At 41.7% G+C, this 20,607-nt stretch overlaps 1 protein-coding gene across 19 annotated transcripts in view; it reads left to right on the plus strand.

Annotated features, from left to right (window-relative positions):
• Positions 1-20,607, plus strand: part of CADPS2 (calcium dependent secretion activator 2) — a 699,771-nt gene that overhangs the window by 130,910 nt on the left and 548,254 nt on the right. For all 19 annotated transcript variants that reach the window (XM_077264954.1, XM_077264944.1, XM_077264942.1 and 16 more), the window contains exons 6-7: positions 2,114-2,235; positions 13,444-13,555. In XM_077264954.1, the coding sequence (XP_077121069.1) occupies positions 2,114-2,235; positions 13,444-13,555 (234 nt within the window). The remainder of the gene's footprint in view (positions 1-2,113; positions 2,236-13,443; positions 13,556-20,607) is intronic.

The following is a 20,607-nucleotide window of genomic DNA, read 5'->3' on the forward strand; positions in this document are numbered from 1 at the left end:
ATGAGTGTGTATGTATTTATCCCCCATGTTTTTTAATATGTGTTAATGCTTTAGAAAAGCAGCATAGAGCGAGCTGAAACTTAGCTGTGTTGGTGATTAAAGGATGCTCATTTTCTTCACTATTTTGGACTTGCTGCCTCCTTGGATTATTTATACATATTCTGTGCCCATAAAGCAGAGGTCCACAACCATAGACATGTGTGGCTTCTGGGCCAGTGATGTGTGGCTCTCTCAGCTCTCTGCCAGCTTGGTATATTAGCACCAGGTTTAACAAACAGCTATGAGGAGAAGATCTCCAGATGCTGACTTTTGTGAGTGGCTCCACACTTAAGAGCAGATCTGGCTGGGGTGGTTTTGGAAATATATGTAGTAAGGTAAAGATGGTATAATGCTGCCTGTTAGAGGTTAGAATGATGCTTCATGCTGGATGTAATAGTGATGATTGAGCCTGATGCGAGAATACACAATTAAATTTAGAGCCTATAAAGAAAGGGGTCCTCAAGGTCGCGTTATGCTTTCTGCAGGGAAGCTTTGGCTGTCATCATACCAGTAATGGGGGGGCTCTCAAATTTCACTACTGTTCTGGAGGTTGGTACTGAATGTATGTCTCAAAGTAAGAAAAGTTGGGGACCAATGGTTTAGATGGACCATTTTTATATTGCATTACCCTGTAGCAGATCAGAAAACTTATTTCTGGGAGTCCTAGTGTAGCGATCACCAAATGTCAATGTTTGGTTGTTTTTCCTAAAGTGTCAGGCCAGGTTCACATTGCGTTAAAGCAGCCCGTTCAACGCATAGTGTTGACGGGCTGCGTTAACGCTATAGCATACACACCATCGCGTTATGCTGTACCGCTAGTGCAGGTGATTCATCTGTGCTAGCGGTGACGGAGCCTCAGACGCTGCAGCCCGCGTCCGAGGCTCCGTCACTGAATGATGGCACATCGCTAGCGCCCGATAATACAGGTTAATGGCAGCCTTAACGGACTGCGTTACACCGCATTATGCCTCGGGGTAAAGCAGTCCGTCTAACGGACTACCATAACACAATGTGAGCCCAGCCTTACCAAGATGGAAAACAGACAAGAAAGGGCTTAAGTAGAAATTGGTGAACATCCATAACTATTGATTTCAAGTGTGGGGATCCTGTAGCTTTTAGTGCCAAACTCTTCACTGAATATAACTCTTATCTTTGAGTCGCAGACAGTTATTCATAGCACAGAATTTCTTTTTCCATAACGGGGTCATCCCACAAATTGAAAAGGAAACACACTTTTGGAGTAATGAGCATCATTACCCTTCCCATATTGGTGTTATAAAACACCACTCTCCAGCGCTTTCTCCCATTTTGAACCCTTGTGATTTTATTCTCTCCTCGTTCGACAAGGAAGCAACAGAATTTCCCGGTGGTACATTGCAGGCTGTTTCTACTAAATCATCCTCTGTCTTCCAGCAGAATAAATAGTCCATTATCGGTCTACCTTTCCTGTATTTCACTTCTTTCACTCTCATTCCCACTTGCTACATTTACTTCACATGTGGCAATTTTCCTCTGACTACCACAGAGAACCTTTTTTTTGTAGTGTCCGATCACTACTTGGCATGAACAGGAAAGCTACCGAGCATGTGAGCCAACTTTTTAGCCATGTGGGCACTACCAAAAACTCTTTTTCACACACTCTATTGAGTTTTGTGTGGCATCCTCTTTAACAAAACAGATCTTCAAAGGGCACTTCATAACTGTTAACCTGGAAGAGTCTTGACTTTTTTTTAGTTGTACCACTAGTCGGACTACCTTTGCATTTGTCCTGAACATTTTTCTCAACTGAATTAAATACTGTATAAACTTTAAAGCATTTTTATTTGTGAATATTTGTTTGCCTGTCTCTTAAATTCAAATGTTTAGGTCAATTGATTTGAGAGGCAAAGATCACCAGATACACTAAATGAACTAGTTCAAAATCAATCTGAATCCATGTTTGCGATTAATGTGAAGATAGATTTGTCTCCTCAATTAGTCAAAACTGTTACTCTACATATTTTTCATTAGATTTATTTTTAGATTGTTACTTTTTTATACTGTTATGTTTATTAAGATCATGCTTTTTGTGCAGATTGTTATCATGGAAGTCCACGGCTTGAAATCAGTGGCTCCAAACAGAATTGTATACTGTACAATGGAAGTAGAGGGTGGTGAAAAACTCCAGACCGATCAAGCCGAAGCCTCAAGACCTCAGTAAGTAACTACTATAACCCTGCTTGTCGTGTACACTACTTTTTTTTTTTTTTTTTTACTTTTTTTTGTTGTTTTTGCGCTTTACTGCAAAGCTGAAAATTGAATATTGAATTGTTAAGATAATGCTAAAACATTTTCTACACTACTAAGACGTATTGAAGGTTCAAAAGCATTTGCATTTAATTGACTGCATAGGTTGGAATACCAAGTCAATTTAAGAGTTGTGGAAATATATTAAATGTAAAGTGAATACTTGTACAGCTTTTTAATATACTTTAATCATTTTTTTCTTTGATTCGTCTTGTTCAAAAAAACAAAGTTGAAATTGAATAAAATAACTTGGTTTATATTTGCTAATTAAAATGTTTTACTTAAATGTATTCTATTTAAAACAGTGTTTATTTTTTGGGACATAGGAAAAAGTCAGAAATTGACTAGTTGAATTTAATGACCAATTTGGACGATCTCACAATATCGGGCTGCTCTGCTGTAATTGCAATTGTTTTTTTTTTCACTTGAAAAAGATGCTAGTCCAGCGTTCAAATGCATTGTGGAAATAAAAACAGTTCAACTCATCTTGGTTCTAAGGATTCTTTATTATAGCAGTGTAGACCGATATTGTGTTATCGTCCAAATTGGTCATCTATCCTGGAGGAGATTATCCCCAGCCAAAAGGCAGCAGCAGCTGGTATCTTCAGGTGTTTTCATAGGATTTGTGCCTTCACACGACCTGCTCAGGTGAGCACCTTCGTTTTACTTTCCTTAGCAGCTAAAAGGGTATCAACCGATGTGTGCCCTTGTGCCCATGTGTCTTGTGCCCTTTTGTTCCACTACAGCTTTTGTACTAGTTGAATTTAATGGTAGTGTATTTTAGGCATCCCCTGTTGATTAGTGGTTAGAGAGGGTAGAGGAATAGTGATGAGCGAATATACTCAATACTCGAGATTTCCCGAGCATGCTCGGGTGTCCTCTGACTATTTTTTTTAGTGCTCCGAGATTTAGTTTTTCTTGCCGCAGCTGTAGATGAGGGGGGTACCAGTACAGGGGTAGCACTGCTGCAGCCAGGCATGTCTTCTGAAAGCCGGAGGAGTGACTGCTCAGGTAAGGAGGGAAATAGGAGGGCAGGGCAGGCCAGACAGGTGCTGGTAGTGGGGGACTCAATTATTAGGGGAACAGATAGGGCAATCTGTCACAAAGACAGGGATCGTCGAACGGTGTGCTGCCTACCTGGCGCTCGAGTCCGACACATCGCTGATCGGGTGGACAGATTACTGGGAGGGGCTGGTGAGGACCCAGCGGTCATTGTGCACATTGGCACAAATGACAAAGTTAGAGGTAGGTGGAAGGACCTTAAAGATGATTTCAGGGAATTAGACTGCAAGCTGAAAGCAAGGACCTCCAACGTGGTATTTTCCGAAATACTGCCTGTACCACGTGCCCCGCCAGAGAGGCAACGGGAGATTAGGGAGGTTAATAAGTGGCTCAAGAATTGGTGTAGGAAGGAGGGGTTTGGGTTCCTGCAGAACTGGGCCGACTTCTCAGTTGGCTACAGGCTCTACGCTAGGGACGGGCTGCACCTCAATGGGGAAGGTGCAGCTGTGCTGGGGGAGAAAATGGCTAGATGGTTGGAGGAGTGTTTAAACTAGGGATTGGGGGGAGGGTATTCATTTTATAGGAGGGGAAGATAGTGCAGATAGAGACCTGGGCACAAATAAGGAAGTTGGGGGTGGCGGTGGCATGGGGGGTGGGGTTAGAACAGTTAGTAATTTAAGAAAGAATAGAGGTACAGAGAGGAACATCAAGTGCATGTATACTAATGCCAGGAGCCTCGCCAACAAAATGGACGAATTAGAACTAATGTTGTTGGAACATAATTATGACATGGTGGGGATATCTGAAACATGGCTGGATGAGAGCCATGACTGGGCTGTTAACTTGCAGGGCTATAGCCTTTTCAGAAATGACCGTACAGATAAGCGAGGGGGTGGGGTGTGTCTGTATGTAAAATCGACCTTAAAACCCATCCTGCGTGATAATATAGGTGAATCTAATGAAAATGTAGAGTCCCTGTGGGTGGAGATAAGGGGAGGGGGAAAAAATAATAAATTACTGATAGGGGTTTGTTATAAATCTCCAAAAATATTGGAAGCAATGAAGAATATCCTCGTAAAGCAAATAGATGAAGCTGCGACTCAAGGAGAAGTCATTATTATGGGGGACTTCAACTACCCTGAAATAGATTGGGGAACAGAAACCTGCAGTTCCAGTAAAGGTAATCGGATTTTGACAACTATGAGAGACAATTACCTTTCACAACAGGTTCATGACCCAACAAGGAGGGGGGCACTGCTAGACCTAATACTAGCCAACAGGCCAGACCGCATATCAAATATAAGGGTTGGGGGTCACTTGGGGAATAGTGATCACAAAATAATAAGTTTTCATGTCTCCTTTAATAAGATGTGTAGTAGAGGGGTGACAAGGACACTAAACTTCAGGAGGGCAAATTTCCAACGGATGAGAGAGGATCTTGGTGCAATTAACTGGGACGATATCCTGAGACAAAAAAGTACACAAAGAAAATGGGAGACGTTTATTAGCATCCTGGATAGGACCTGTGCACAGTATATACCGTATGGGAATAAACATAGTAGAAATAGGAGGAAACCAATATGGCTAAATAGAGCTGTAAGGGGCGTAATAAGGGACAAAAAGAAAGCATTTAGAGAATTAAAGGAAGTAGGTAGTGAGGAGGCATTAAATAAATACAAAAAATTAAATAAATTCTGTAAAAAGCAAATCAAGGCAGCAAAGATTGAGACAGAGAGACACATTGCCAGAGAGAGCAAAAATAACCCCAAAATATTCTTTAACTACATAAATAGTAAGAAACTGAAAAATGATAGTGTTTGCCCCCTTAAAAATAGTCTGGGTGAAATGGTGGATGAGGATGAGGAAAAAGCCAATATGCTAAATTACTTTTTTTCATCAGTATTTACAAAAGAAAATCCCATGGCAGCCAATATGACTAGTGATAAAATTTCCCAATTAAATGTTACCTGCTTAACCCAGCAGGAAGTACGGCGGCGTCTAAAAATCACAAAAATTGACAAATCTCTGGGCCCGGATGGGATACACCCCCGAGTACTGCAGGAATTAAGTACAGTCATTGATAGACCATTACTTTTAATCTTTAAAGGGTCCATAATAACAGGGTCTGTACCACAGGACTGGCGTATAGCAAATGTGGTGCCAATATTCAAAAAGGGGACAAAAACTGAACTCGGAAATTATAGGCCAGTAAGCTTAACCTCTACTGTGGCTAAAATCCTGGAGGGCATTCTAAGGGATGCTATACTGGTGTATCTGAAGAGGAATAACCTCATGACCCAGTATCAGCACGGGTTTACTAGGGACCGTTCATGTCAGACTAATTTGATCAGCTTCTATGAAGAGGTAAGTTCCGGACTGGACCAAGGGAACCCAGTAGATGTAGTGTATATGGACTTTTCAAAAGCTTTTGATACGGTGCCACACAAAAGGTTGATACATAAAATGAGAATAATGGGGATAGGGGAAAATACGTGCAAGTGGGTTGAGAGCTGGCTCAGGGATAGGAAACAAAGGGTGGTTATTAATGGAGCACACTCGGACTGGGTCGCGGTTAGCAGTGGGGTACCACAGGGGTCAGTATTGGGCCCTCTTCTTTTTAACATATTTATTAATGACCTTGTAGGGGGCATTCAGAGTAGAATTTCAGTATTTGCATATGACACTAAACTCTGCAGGGTAATCAATACAGAGGAGGACAATTTTATATTACAGGATGATTTATGTAAACTAGAAGCTTGGGCTGATAAATGGCAAATGAGCTTTAATGGGGATAAATGTAAGGTCATGCACTTGGGTAGAAGTAATAAGATGTATAACTATGTGCTTAATTCTAAAACTCTGGGCAAAACCGTCAATGAAAAAGACCTGGGTGTATGGGTGGATGACAAACTCATATTCAGTGGCCAGTGTCAGGCAGCTGCTACAAAGGCAAATAAAATAATGGGATGCATTAAAAGAGGCATAGATGCTCATGAGGAGAACATAATTTTACCTCTACACAAGTCACTAGTGCGACCACACTTAGAATACTGTGCACAGTTCTGGTCTCCGGTGTATAAGAAAGACATAGCTGAACTAGAGCGGGTGCAGAGAAGAGCGACCAAGGTTATTAGAGGACTGGGGGGTCTGCAATACCAAGATAGGTTATTACACTTGGGGCTATTTAGTTTGGAAAAACGAAGGCTAAGGGGTGATCTTATGTTAATGTATAAATATATGAGGGGACTGTACAAAGACCTTTCTGATGATCTTTTTAATCATAGACCGGTGACAGGGACAAGGGGGCATCCTCTACGTCTGGAGGAAAAAAGGTTTAAGCATAACAACAGATGCGGATTCTTTACTGTAAGTGCAGTGAGACTATGGAACTCTCTGCCGTATGATGTTGTAATGTGTGATTCATTACTTAAATTTAAGAGGGGACTGGATACCTTTCTGGAAAAGTATAATGTTACAGGGTATATATATTAGATTCCTTGATAAGGCGTTGATCCAGGGAACTAGTCTGATTGCCGTATGTGGGGTCGGGAAGGAATTTTTTTCCCCATGGTGGAGCTTACTCTTACCACATGGGTTTTTTTTGCCTTCCCCTGGATCAACATGTTAGGGCATGTTAGGCTATGGGTTGAACTAGATGGACTTAGTCTTCCTTCAACCTTAATAACTATGTATGATTTACATCTGTTAGCCAGCATAAGTACATGTGGGGGTTGCCTGGTTGCTAGGGAATCCCCACATGTACTTATGCTGGCTAACAGATGTTAATCATTAAGCTGCGGCAATAAAAACGAAATCTCCGAGCACTAAAAAAATACTTGGAGGACACCCAAGCGTGCTCGGGAAATCTCGAGTAACAAGTATATTCGCTCATCACTATAGAGGATGAATGTGTCTATCACCTCCTGTTAATGGTATACCAGCGGCCACCTCGTGCTAGATCCTAATGTTATGTGCATAACTAGCTTAACGCACACAGACGAGCAATCACTACACAAATGGATATGCACTTTCACAGGCAGGCAACACAAGTATGGACATGTATAAGGGAGCCAGAGCCTTAGTCTTGGTTGAGCACTCTTGTGTATCTGTGCCCTGGCCTCCTCTCACATGAAAACAGCATTCATTAACCAGCATACCTGTGTCGTCTTCCACTGCGCCATCAGGGATACCACTGTGGTGCTGAGGCCTTTCTACAATTGGCTTCACAAGAATTGAGACACAGTCCGGTTCAAATGCAACAAGTGAAACTTTACTTGAATAATTTGACAGCACATTCTTGTCAGTAACAACATCAACAGCAAGTCCCATGCAGTTCCCACTCTGCTCTTTCTCTGCACTCTGTTCCACGTCCTCCAGTACATTACGGGGTAACAGTGCCTCAGGCGGTACCGCAGCATTCTCTCTGTTCATACTCACTGTGCTTGGGGATTCTCTAGTCCGTTTCGCACTGGTTCTGAGAGCATCGGCCCATGCAATAATCTGCCACGTGTTGAACAATCTGCGCCCTGTACTATTCCGGACCGCTTCCTTTCTCCAGCTATGAACTGCTGCAATCATGCTGCTCGATACCATACTTCTGTCTTCTTTAACGTGCGTGTCTGCTGTAGAGTCCTGGGCCTAGAGCCCATGTGGACTATTCGGGCTCCCAGGCCTTTCTGCCTATGCCTGGAAACGTTCCTAACCTTATCACACAGCTGCCCCTCCTATGTTTAACTATTTCTTACACTACACACTAGATGAAAACCCTGTACACTATAATGCCCCCATCTAGTGGCCAGTATAATAACTGCACGTAAAGAGAAAGGCAAAGGCATAACCGTAATATAGCATTCCGCCTGCAGACACATACATACTTTGACAGTTACTGGAGACATGTGCAACTGTAGATCTACACATTTCATGTATTTATTAAAGGAGTATTCACATCTTGTACATTTATGGCGCATCTGTAGGATGTGCTACAAATGTATATTAGATTGTGCTGGTGTCAGAGAGGTGGTCAAGATTCCTCTTATTTTGTGTGAGAATTACAACCACCCCTCTATTGATTTCAGCATGTAACCATGCTGTATTCTTGAGATTGATGTGGGTCCCAATGACAAGATTCACATTTACTATCAATTTATGGCATATTCTGTGACTATGCCATACATTATTAAGCAGAGAATACCTCTTAAATTTATAATTAAATATATAACATTTTATATTTTTATTTATTCTTTTCAGTAGATTTTTTAGAATTTTATTTTTGTAAATGTATCCTATCTAATGCATCTATTGCATTATCACCTATGGAATATCCATGCTGTCCTATGTATTTTTAGATGGAAAGTTTATGTGAAGCATGGATCATGGGAGGGAGAAAATAAATTTTCTGATCCACTAGATCCTCATACACATTAGACTAACATCACTTACACTCGCTGATTTCGGTGGGATCGGCTGAACCTCTAGTATATGAGAGCCTCCCAACTCTCCACCTATAAGATGTTTGTGGAGAGAAGGATTCAGTCTGTTCAATTTTCAAAGTTGAATGGTGCAGGGAAACATAGAGCCAAACTAAGTAAAAATTCTTTTACAGGACTCAATTGACAGTGTTTTTTACCCCCAGTTAAAGAGAACTGGTCAGCAAAATTTCCCCTTCAGCTCTCCCCAAACTATTTTTGTTCATACAGCTCTTTTAAAGACATGTCTAGAAATCCCTTTACATGGCCAGTCTGTTCCTCTGTTCCTGACAAATCCGTTTTTCAATTGATATGCAATTGAAGCTGAAGAACCATTTGTAGATCTGAAGTTTTTGTCACTCCAGCTCTATTCTCCACTAGCACCGTCTCCTGCTTAAGGCTGGTTTCACACTTGCGTTCCTGTGCGCTGTGGATGGCAGCGTACTTCCTCCTTGATCCCTCCATGTATCTCCGCCCAGGCTCCGCCTACTGTCGGCTGCGTCCAACAGTTCCCTGCGTACCTATCTTTAACATTGGGTACGCAGAGACATGCGTTGTATGCGGATGTGTCCGCATGTGGCGACTTGAGGTGTGCGGCGCCCACATGGACACGCAACATTTTGCTGGTGTGTGTGCTGCACACCTCAAATCGCCACATGTGGACACATCCGCATACAACGCATGTCCCTGCGTACCCAATGTTAAAGATAGGTACGCAGGGAAACGCGGAACGCAGCAGGCAGTAGGCGGAGCTTGGGCAGAGCTTCACCGAGGAAGCAAGGAGGAAGTACGCTGCCATCCGCAGTGCACAGGGACGCAAGTCTGAAACCAGCCTAACTGATGGTTCTTTTACCTGACGCCACAGAGCATGGAGGCTCTGAATCAAGCATGAGGAAGCAGCCCTGGGTGAGGAATAGAGCTGGAGTGACAGAGGCTTCAAATCTGATTTCTCATTAATGGAGAGTATTTGAGCATAAGCATTAAAGGGACTCTGTCAACAGGATTTTCTATCTCATCTGAGAGCAGCATGATGTAGATGAAGAGAAGCTGAATCCAGCGATGTAAACATCACTGGGTGCAGCCTTTCTCACACAATTAGCGTTTTTACACTTAGCAATTAAACAGAGCTGAGGGGACTTCACCTGCCCACACAAGGCTCTGTATATACAATGTCCATACACAGTAAGGTGCCTATCGCAGGAGTGGGCATGTCGAGTCTTTGACTTTTGTGACAAAGCAGTGATAATCTCCTGGTCCTAAAACAATCATTGCAAGCAAGCAGGACGGAGCTTGAAAAGAGACACATCATTGAAATCTGTGTTTTAAACTCTACAGCATGCTGTCTTTAGATTACATAGCAAAAACCTGCTGACAGATTCCCTTTTAACTATTTTGATGATAATCAGCAAATCCTTTGATGGCAAACTTTTCTATCTCCCAGATAATTGCTTGAACTCGGAATGATTGTGTGGATTAGTGAAGTATTTTAATTTAGTTCTCTATTTTGCAGAGACGATGGGGTTGGATTGTTTAATATTTAAAAGTGTGTTTTTGCCATCTAAAGCATACTATCCCCCTATCTAAGGTTTCACAGCAAGAACAGACGTGGATCTACATTAGTGGAGCAATGATAATAACAAAGACAACATTGCACTTTGTATTGCTCCAAAGCAAAAAGCTTGTGATGCGCATGAAAATATATTGTTTTTAGCTTGTTTCTTAGAAAAGACCACTAGCTGAGTTATTGACCTTTCATTTGCAAAAGTTGTCATAAATAACCTTTTAAGACAAGCTAGTTGTAAGCCTTATTAAACAGCTGAGCCATCCTTATGACTGCTCCTGAAATGGTGATTCTTCTTCTATTGACCATCAGACAAATAAAACATTTTATAGTTCTGGCCTAGAAAAAGAATGGTAATATTATACGAAGACAGCATATAGACGAATGACTGCAAATGTAATTTCCTTAGAACATTCTTGAAGTCTTAATTTGGGGATTTGTGTAACACAAATTAATTAGCCAAGTGTCTGCTCTTCTACTCCCTAGAGAAGAGTGTACCGTCCAAAATCCACATACAGTAATGATTTTTCTCTTCTAAGCCCTAGGGACTGGTATTAGATGGGATCTGGATATCGGACATTGGAAAACCCTGTGCATTAGCCTGCATACTCGCATTCACACTCTGCAGCCTCTGAGGCTGTAGGGTTCAGGTCAGGAGACCCAAGCTGGTCCGTGCACGGATTGCAAAACGTGTAAATCCAGACCAAGTCTGTACACTTGGTATGCTGAGAGACCATTTACAATACACTTGTGACCTTAAACGGAGCATTAAACCAAATAATCAGAAATGCTGTAAAAAAGAACAAATGGTTACCATATCATAGTAATAGCTTTTCTTAAGGTTCTAAAATGATTCATCCACTTGGCCAGAACTTTTCTGAATAGTGTTCGGAACTGTGAATTTCCAATACAGCGATTACTAGTATATTGAGTTCAGCAGGGAACAGTATATGGCATGTGCTCCCTCTAGTGGCTGCCAGAGGAATCCAGTACTTTATCTTTAGCTCTGAATAAAGCAGAGAAAGAAAACAGAGCTCCAACCACTATTACAAAAATCCACTGGCACATAATTTTGGACCTATTTAGATTAACAAAAGATAATTATATTCTATTGTCTTCTGGCAATGGAAATCAATAATGGTTTAGTATTTTAACCCCTTCAAGACCTTATGGTTTTCGTTTTTTGCTCCCCATCTTCCCAGAGCCATAACTTTTTTTTTTGTGGTCAGTATGGCTGGGTTAGGCTTGTTATTTGTGGGATGAGTTGTACTTTTGGATGACACCATTGGTTTTACCATATAGTGTACTGGAAAACGGGAAAAAATTCCACATTCCTATTTTTTTTTTTTTATATATATATATATATATACCTTGTTCACTAAATGCTAAAACTGACCTGCCATTTTGATTCTCCAGGTCATTATGAGTTTGCAGACACCAAACAGGTATAGGGTCTTTTTATTTAAGTAGTGAAAAAAATCCAAAGTTTGTTAAAAAACAAAATAATAATAATAAAAAAAAATAGATAACTAAATAAAAGTAGCCATTTACCAAGACCTGTAGAGTCTCCATTTTTCGGGATCTGGGGACAGGTAATGGCTTTTTTTTGTGTGGCCCAGCTGATGTTTTTATTGATTCAATTTTGGGGTAGATATGATCTGTTGATCACCTGTTATTGCATTTTAATGACATGTTGCGGCCACCTATAAAAGTAATTTTTTTCCTGCATGTTCTTGTTATGCTGTTTACTGATTGGATTAATTATTTTTATATTTTCATAGATCTGGCGATTCTGAATGCGGCTGTGCCAAATATGTGTATTTTTTATTTTTTTTAATTTTATTTTGAATGGGGCAAAAGAGGAGTGATTTGAGCATTTATATGTTTTTAATATTTTTAAAAACATTTTTTTTATTTTTTACTTGTTTCAATAGTCTCCTTAGGAGACTTTGAATCTGCAATCCTCTGATTGCCTGTGCTACACATAGCAGGGCTCCAGTCCTGCTATGTGTAGCAGAAATGATCATCTGCTATTAGTCCTGGCCACAGGGCGTCGATCATAGCCGGTCAGCAATGACAACCACAGGGGTCTCTTGCAGAGGAGCCCAGGTTGTCATGTCAATCCATCGTCGCCCCACGATCATGTGACGGGGTGCCGAGTAAGCGAGAGTTAAATTCTGCTGTCAGAGATTGACAGCGGCATTTAACTAGTTAACAACCGTGGGTGGATCACTGTTCCATCCGCGGCTGTTAGGGGCACATGACAGCTGATAAAATCAGCTGTCATGTGCCAGAAAAGATGAGGGTTCGGCGCTGGAGCCCACATGGACGGCAGGGACGCAACCTATGACTTACCTCTACATCATAGGTTGTGAAGGGGTTAACAATGTAATCCTACTGTATATAGGATTACCGTATGTTCAGTAGATCAGCATGTTCATGTTATGATTTGACGTATGTGCTGGGAAAACTTGACACAAATGCAGAGAATAGATCCATGCTAATTAATTCATATTGGTCTTACTTTATTGTATGGAACACGTTTATGGAACATATCGCTCTATACCCAGGAAAATACATAAAATCAACTATACCATGCAGTATGTTTTTTTTTATTTTGCACAACGTATACCATGGTATGCATAAGCCTATAGCTGAAACATAATGTAAACAGAGGTTTATGTACATTACATATTTGTATTTAATAATGTGTCTTTTAAATTAAAAAGTTGTTGTGCCACGAACAAAAGTATATTTTAATCAATAGATATTGGAATAATAATAATTTCTACAATTGGATGTTTTAGAAAAATGTTCCTGTGCTGAGATAATTACACCGTACACAGCAGGAGCACATTTATAAGATTATCTCAGCACAGGAACATTTTTTATAAAAAAAACCACATCCAATCTCAGAGTTTATTTTTATTCCAAGATCTGTTGATTATAATATACATTTGTTTGTGGCACAACCCCTTTAAGGATATAAGGACATAATACATTTAGGCCTTTAGGGCATATAGCTTTTAAGGTAACTAATATGCATGGTTAAAGGGCTTCTGACTTTAACAAATTGTTTTTGTTTTATAGATGGGGAACTCAAGGGGATTTTACAACCACACACCCTCGGCCAATTGTTAAAGTTAAACTCTTTACAGAAAGCACTGGTGTTTTGGCTTTGGAAGATAAGGAACTTGGTAAAGTAAGTTTCACCCTTTGTCTTGTGGCATTATGTTACAGCAGTCTCACAACATTCATTGGTCACGTTTGGTTTACTTAGTACTATTTTACGGACATGTGTGGGTTCATGTCCCTGGGAGGATTTACCTCTTCTCCATACATAAATTGTAAACTGGACAAAACTCTTTACAGCTAAATTGCTTCAAGTAAAACCAATCCGACACATTAGATGACTGTCAGCTGAAAGCTTTTGGCTGTAAGATCATCCGAAGCATCTACAGTTGTGGCCAAAAGTATTGACACCCCTGCAATTCTGTCAGATAATACTCAGTTTCTTCCTGAAAATGATTGCAATCACAAATTCTTTGGTATTATTATCTTCATTTAATTTGTCTTAAATGAAAAAACACAAAAGAGAATGAAGTAAAAATCAAAACATTGATCATTTCACACAAAACTCCCAAAATGGGCCAGACAAAAGTATTGGCACCCTCAGCCTAATACTTGGGTGCACAACCTTTAGCCAAAATAACTGCGACCAACCGCTTCCGGTAACCATCAATGAGTTTCTTACAATGCTCTGCTGGAATTTTAGACCATTCTTCTTTGGCAAACTGCTCCAGGTCCCAGATATTTGAAGGGTGCCTTCTCCAAACTGCCATTTTAAGATCTCTCCACAGGTGTTCTATGGGATTCAGGTCTGGACTCATTGCTGGCCACCTTAGAAGTCTCCAGTGCTTTCTCTCAAACCATTTTCTAGTGCTTTTTGAAGTGTGTTTTGGGTCATTGTCCTGCTGGAAGACCCATGACCTCTGAGGGAGACCCAGCTTTCTCACACTGGGCCCTACATTATGCTGCAAAATTTGTTGGTAGTCTTCAGACTTCATAATGCCATGCACACGGTCAAGCAGTCCAGTGCCAGAGGCAGCAAAGCAACCCCAAAACATCAGGGAACCTCCGCCATGTTTGACTGTAGGGACCGTGTTCTTTTCTTTGAATGCCTCTTTTTTTTTCTCCTGTAAACTCTATGTTGATGCCTTTGCGCTAAAAGCTCTACTTTTGTCTCATCTGACCAGAGAACATTCTTCCAAAACGTTTTAGGCTTTTTTAGGTAAGTTTTGGCAAACTCGAGCCTGGCTTTTTTATGTCTCGGGGTAAGAAGTGGGGTCTTCCTGGGTCTCCTACCATACAGTCCCTTTTCATTCAGACGCCGACGGATAGTACGGGTTGACACTGTTGTACCCTCGGACTGCAGGGCAGCTTGAACTTGTTTGGATGTTAGTTGAGGTTCTTTATCCAACATCCGCACAATCTTGCGTTGAAATCTCTTGTCAATTTTTCTTTTCCGTCCACATCTAGGGAGGTTAGCCACAGTGCCATGGGCTTTAAACTTCTTGATGACACTGCGCACGGTAGACACAGGAACATTCAGGTCTTTGGAGATGGACTTGTAGCCTTGAGATTGCTCATGCTTCCTCACAATTTGTCCTCAGACAGTTCTTTGGTCTTCTTTCTTTTCTCCATGCTCAATGTGGTACACACAAGGACACAGGACAGAGGTTGAGCCAACTTTAATCCATGTCAACTGGCTGCAAGTGTGATTTAGTTATTGCCAACACCTGTTAGGTGCCACAGGTAAGTTACAGGTGCTGTTAATTACACAAATTAGAGAAGCATCACATGATTTTTCGAACAGTGCCAATACTTTTGTCCACCCCCTTTTTTATGTTTGGTGTGGAGTTATATCCGATTTGGCTTTAGGATAATTCTTTTTGTGTTTTTCATTTAAGACAAATTAAATGAAGATAATAATAACAAAGAATTTGTGTTTGCAATCATTTTCAGGAAGAAACTGAGTATTATCTGACAGAATTGCAGGGGTGTCAATACTTTTGGCCACAACTGTATCTCAGCCAACTCTTTGATAAACTGAAGTTCTCCTGTGTTCTCTATGATAAAGCCATCAGCTGACATATCTTCAAGAGAACAATGTGATCATCAGTTCGAAATCGGACATGCCCGATTGACATCTTCCCCGGTGATCTGTTGGCCATCACCCAATACACATTAGACTACTGAACTCATCGATATCAGTGGATTCAGCCAACATTAGTCTGTTTACTCAGGCCTTAATTCTTTGTCACAAAAGCTGCTATTGCTTTAAGCCTGACTCGCACATCCATGATTTACAATCCAAGCATAGGCTTTAAAGCATGGACTGACTGCGGGTCACCTAACCCGAACTTGACAACTTAATAGGCATTTACAAAGCTATGAGTTCAGGGCAGGAGATCTGTACTCAACTGCAAAACATGTGAACCCGGCTCCTGAGAAATATTTTAAGTAAAAAACCCTATTTGACTTGTCCAACAAGGATTCAGAAATCGCTTGAAGCATTTCATTACACTGGAGTGTTGTCCCATTTCTTTACCTATATGACATACAGTGGGAAAAATAAGTATTTGATGCAGTGCCGATTTTGCAATTTTTCCCACCTACAAAGAATGAAGAGGTCTGTCATTTTTAACGTAGCTACACTTCAACTGTGAGAGACAGAATCTAGAAATAAAAAAAACAGAAAATCAAATTGCATGATTTTTAAATAATTAAATTACATTTTATTGAATTAAATAAGTATTTGATCACCTACCAACCAGCCAGAGTTCTGGCTCTTACAGACGTGTTAGTTTTTCTTTAGGTAGCCCTCCTACTCTAAACTCATTACTTGTATTAATTGCACCTGTTTGAACTCGTTACCTGTCTAAAAGACAACTGTCCACAAAATCAATCACACACCAACCTCTCCACCATGGCCAAGACCAAAGAGCAGTGTAAGGGCACCAGGGACAACTTTATAGACCTGCACAAGGCTGGGATAGGCTACAGGACAGTAGGCAAGCAGCTTGGTGAGAAGGCAACAACTGTTGGCACAATTATTAGAAAATTGAAGAAACTCAAAATGACTGTCACTCTTCCTCCGCCTGGAGCTCCATGCAAACTGTTAGGGTAAGGTTGATTCTGAGAGAGGTCAGGAATCAGCCCAGAACTACATTGGAAGATCTGGTCAATGACCTAAAGTGAGCAGGGACCACAGTCTCAAACATTACCGTTAGTTACACACTACAACGTCATGGATTAAAATCCTGACAGGCACACAAGGGCCCCCTGCTCATGCCAGCACATGTCCAGGCCCATTAGAAGTTCGCCAGTGACATCTGGATGATCTAGAGGTGGTAAGGTCATGTGGTCAGATGAGATCAAAATATAATGTTTTGGTATCAACTCCATTCGCCATATTTGGAGGAAGAAGAAGGCTGAGTTCAACCCCAAGAACATCGTCCCAGCTGTGAAGCTTGGTGAGAGAAATATCATACTGTGGGAATGCTTTTCTGCAAAGGGGACAGGACGACTGCACCATATTGAAGGGAAGATGGATGGGGTCATGTATTTAGAGATATTGGCCAACAACCTCCTTCCCTCAGTAAGAGCATTGAAGATGGATTGTGGCTGTGTTCCAGCATGATAATGACCTGAAACACACAATCAGGGCAACTAAGGAGTGGCTCCGTAAAAAGAATTTCAAGGTCCTGGTGTGGCCTAGCCAGTCTCCAGACTTGAATCCAATAGAAAAACTTTGGAGGGAGCTGAAACTCAGTGTTTACGAGCGACAGCCCCGAAACCTGAAAGATCTGGAGGAATGGGCCAAAATCCCTGCTGCAGTGTGTGCAAACTTGGTCAAGAACTACAGGAAACATCTGACCTCTGTAATAGCAAACAACGGTTTTTGTGCCAAATATAAAGTTCTGTTTTTCTCTTGTATCAAATACTTACTTAATGCAATAAAATGCAAATTAATTACTGTATATACTCATGTATAAGCCGAGTTTTTCAGAACATTTTTTGTGCTGAAAATGGCCCCCTTAGATTATACACGAGTTATTGTCCCAGAAAGACGCAGGGGATCGGCGGGTCACAGAGGCAGAAATGAATATTCATTGTGCTGGCAATGAATATTCATTTCTCATATAGCGCGCACAGTTACAGCCGCTGGCTTCCAGCACACAATCCTGCTTACCCACCTGCGCGCCCTCGCTGCATCTCTTTCCGGCGCCAGGTGCCTGCCGTGACATACAATTGCCTTGGTATGCTGAATCATTAAGATTTCCCTATATTGGAACCAAGAAGGCTGGGACAACCCCTGAAGAATCACCCCATAATATTATACCTTATCTACAAACTTTGCAATGATCAAAATGCAGTCAGGCAGGTACTGTCCCCCTGGCATTTGTCAGACTCATCGATCAAACTGCTAGACAGAGACCTATGATACATACCTCCATAAAGCACGTATCGACTGCTCTGAAGGCCAGTTGGGGCAATCTTAACACCACCCTGTCCAATGCTTGGTATTGAACATGATAACCCATGCCATGAATCTCTATGGCAGTTTTTGTGCTGATGTTAATACCAGAGGAGGGTTAGAGCTATGCATTTCTTGAGTCAGAGTGATGGCGACATTTTTGCTTTGTCACTTAGCACTCAGTGTAATTTTCCTTTCTCTGCTACTTTGTGAATGAGTTGCTGTGGTTTCTGGTTCTACTTCTCTATAATACTACTCAGCGCTGATCGTGCAATACTTAGGATGGAACAAATTTCACGAACTGATTTGTTACAATGGTGGCATCCGATTGTAGGATCTTACTCTATGGCCGGATTCACACTATCATAAGCATCCAATGCGATATGCTAATGACCCTCGGCTCCTGCTCTTCTGCGAGAGTGAGACGAGTGTCCTGCTACGGTGGTCCGATCCTCTCACATGACAGGATCAAAGCACAGCTGCGGAGGAGCCTGAGAAAGTAATGTATCCATCTCCTGTGCTGCCCGTGTAGATGGGAATCGCACTGCACTCGGGTGATATCAGAATGCAGTGCGATGTGTCGCTGGCACCCATAGACTTATATGGGTGTGAGTGAGCCGAGTATCGCTGCCAGTCGCAGCATGCCGTGTTTGTTCTTTCATGCCGAATCGGCATGAGAAAATAATCGCAGATCTGAGGTGCCCCATAGTAAAACACTGGGACGAGTTGTATGCGATGTTTTATCCCATAGCTCTCGGCCATGTTATACGGTAGTGTAACTCCAGCCTAATAAGTACTCTACAAGCATTTGTGAAAGGCGGACTGCATGGCTAGGTGCTGGATTTTATACATCTGTGGTAATGTGCCCCAGTACTCCTGCTCATATAGTAGAATTCTTCAGCATTTTATGTAAGTTTAATTTTAAATTTAATTGATTTTTCTTTCTCTTGATGGCTAACAATTTCTGACTAGGTGAATATGAAATAAAAAGCAATTTATTATAGTTTATTTTACATGCCTTAAGGGAAATAATGCACGAAATAAGTACATTTTAATCAATAGATCTTCGAATAATTTACTTAATTAGATGTGTTGATATAAAATGTTCCTCAGAAGGTCTTTTGTCACTGACTTAATTTATGATTAGCTCAAAAGGTTAGACTGAGCAGAAACACTTGCTCCTGTGATAAAACAGAAAGGGAAATGTTACCTGAGAAAGTAGCAGTTATGAGCCCTTGTTGTTCTTCCTCCTCTGGCCACGAGCTGTGGTACTGTATGTGGCAATCATGAACTGGAGCAATTCTGCATGGTGTGACACAGCACATAACAGTACATAGCAGGGGAACACATATAAGATTATATCAGCACATTATTATTCTAAGATCTGTTGATTAAAACATACTGTGGTCATGGAACCCCTTTAATAAAATGTTCGATGTGTTGCTTTTATAATTTAAAAAAATATTACCACAAATTGGTCTGCTTTTTATCAGTCACCTGGATGGGGGCATCAGAGGGCAGGGCATTTTCTATCCTTAACTGGGTTCTCATAGCGTTTACATCGTGTCCTATGTAAACCTAGCCTAAAGAAAACTTTGTTTGTCTTTGGCAAGGATACTAGAATTCATCCACATATTTCCATTATTTCAGTTTAAGGCTTTTTAAAATTATTTTATTCAGCACAACAGAAAAGTCACCATTAGCTTTTCTAGCTACCGTATTTTTTGGTCTATAAGATGCACTTTTTTCCCAAAAATGTTTGGGGAAAATGGGGGTGCTTCTTATAATAAGAATATACTTACAAATACTGTGGCGGTAGCAGGAGTCAGGCAATTCTGCGGCTGTCCCGGTCGGACGCTGCAGGGCGATGATCACACTCCCTTCCCAGGCTGATGCGGCAGGTTCGGCGGTGGTGCTCTGTGGTGCAGAGGGCTCCGCCGGCTTTTTGTGAAAGCCTGGAGGCCCCCACACATCCATTGCTGCGATGCGGTGGCCTCTGGGAAAATGGGCGCTGGGCGCGGCGCATGCTCAGATTGCGATCTTGACAACAAAATCTTGTCTCCCAAGATCTCGGGAAGAGATCTCGTTGCTGAGATCTCAATATGCTGCGATGAGGTGGCCTCCGAGAAAATGGCCACCGGGGGTGGCGCATGCTCAGATTGAGATCTCTGGACGAGATCTCGTTGCCAAGCTGTCCATCTGAGCATGCGCCGCCCCCGGCAGCCATTTTCCCGGAGGCCACCGCATCGCAGCAATGGATGTGCGCTGGCTCCGATCTTTCACAAAGTGCCGGCAGAGCACCCCACACCACAGCCGCACTAGCCGCACCAGGCTGGGATGGGATTTCCCAGAGGCTGCCGCACCAGCCTGGTATGGGAGTCATATCGCCGGACCACCGAACACCCCCTGTGACCACGCTCCACCAATGCTGCCGTTTCCCCCCCCCCCCCCCCCGTAAGCTGAATTCAGACCGTAAAACAGACCCCCATGTGACACATACATTTTTTCCTTATTTTCCATCTGAAAATTTGGGGTGCGTCTTATAGTCCGAAAAATGCGGTACATCCACAACTGCGGTACAACTTTAAAAACAAAACCTACATATTTCACTTGTTAGTGAGATAGCCTTTTCAGCGTCATTCTCTGTATAACTACATTGCTTTATGTAATGTAACGCTTTCAGTCCTGGGTGTTTTTTTTCCTGTTTCCAAAAA

This window comes from Ranitomeya variabilis, chromosome 5 (genome assembly GCF_051348905.1).
Source record: "Ranitomeya variabilis isolate aRanVar5 chromosome 5, aRanVar5.hap1, whole genome shotgun sequence".
NCBI classification, from domain to species: domain Eukaryota; kingdom Metazoa; phylum Chordata; class Amphibia; order Anura; family Dendrobatidae; genus Ranitomeya; species Ranitomeya variabilis.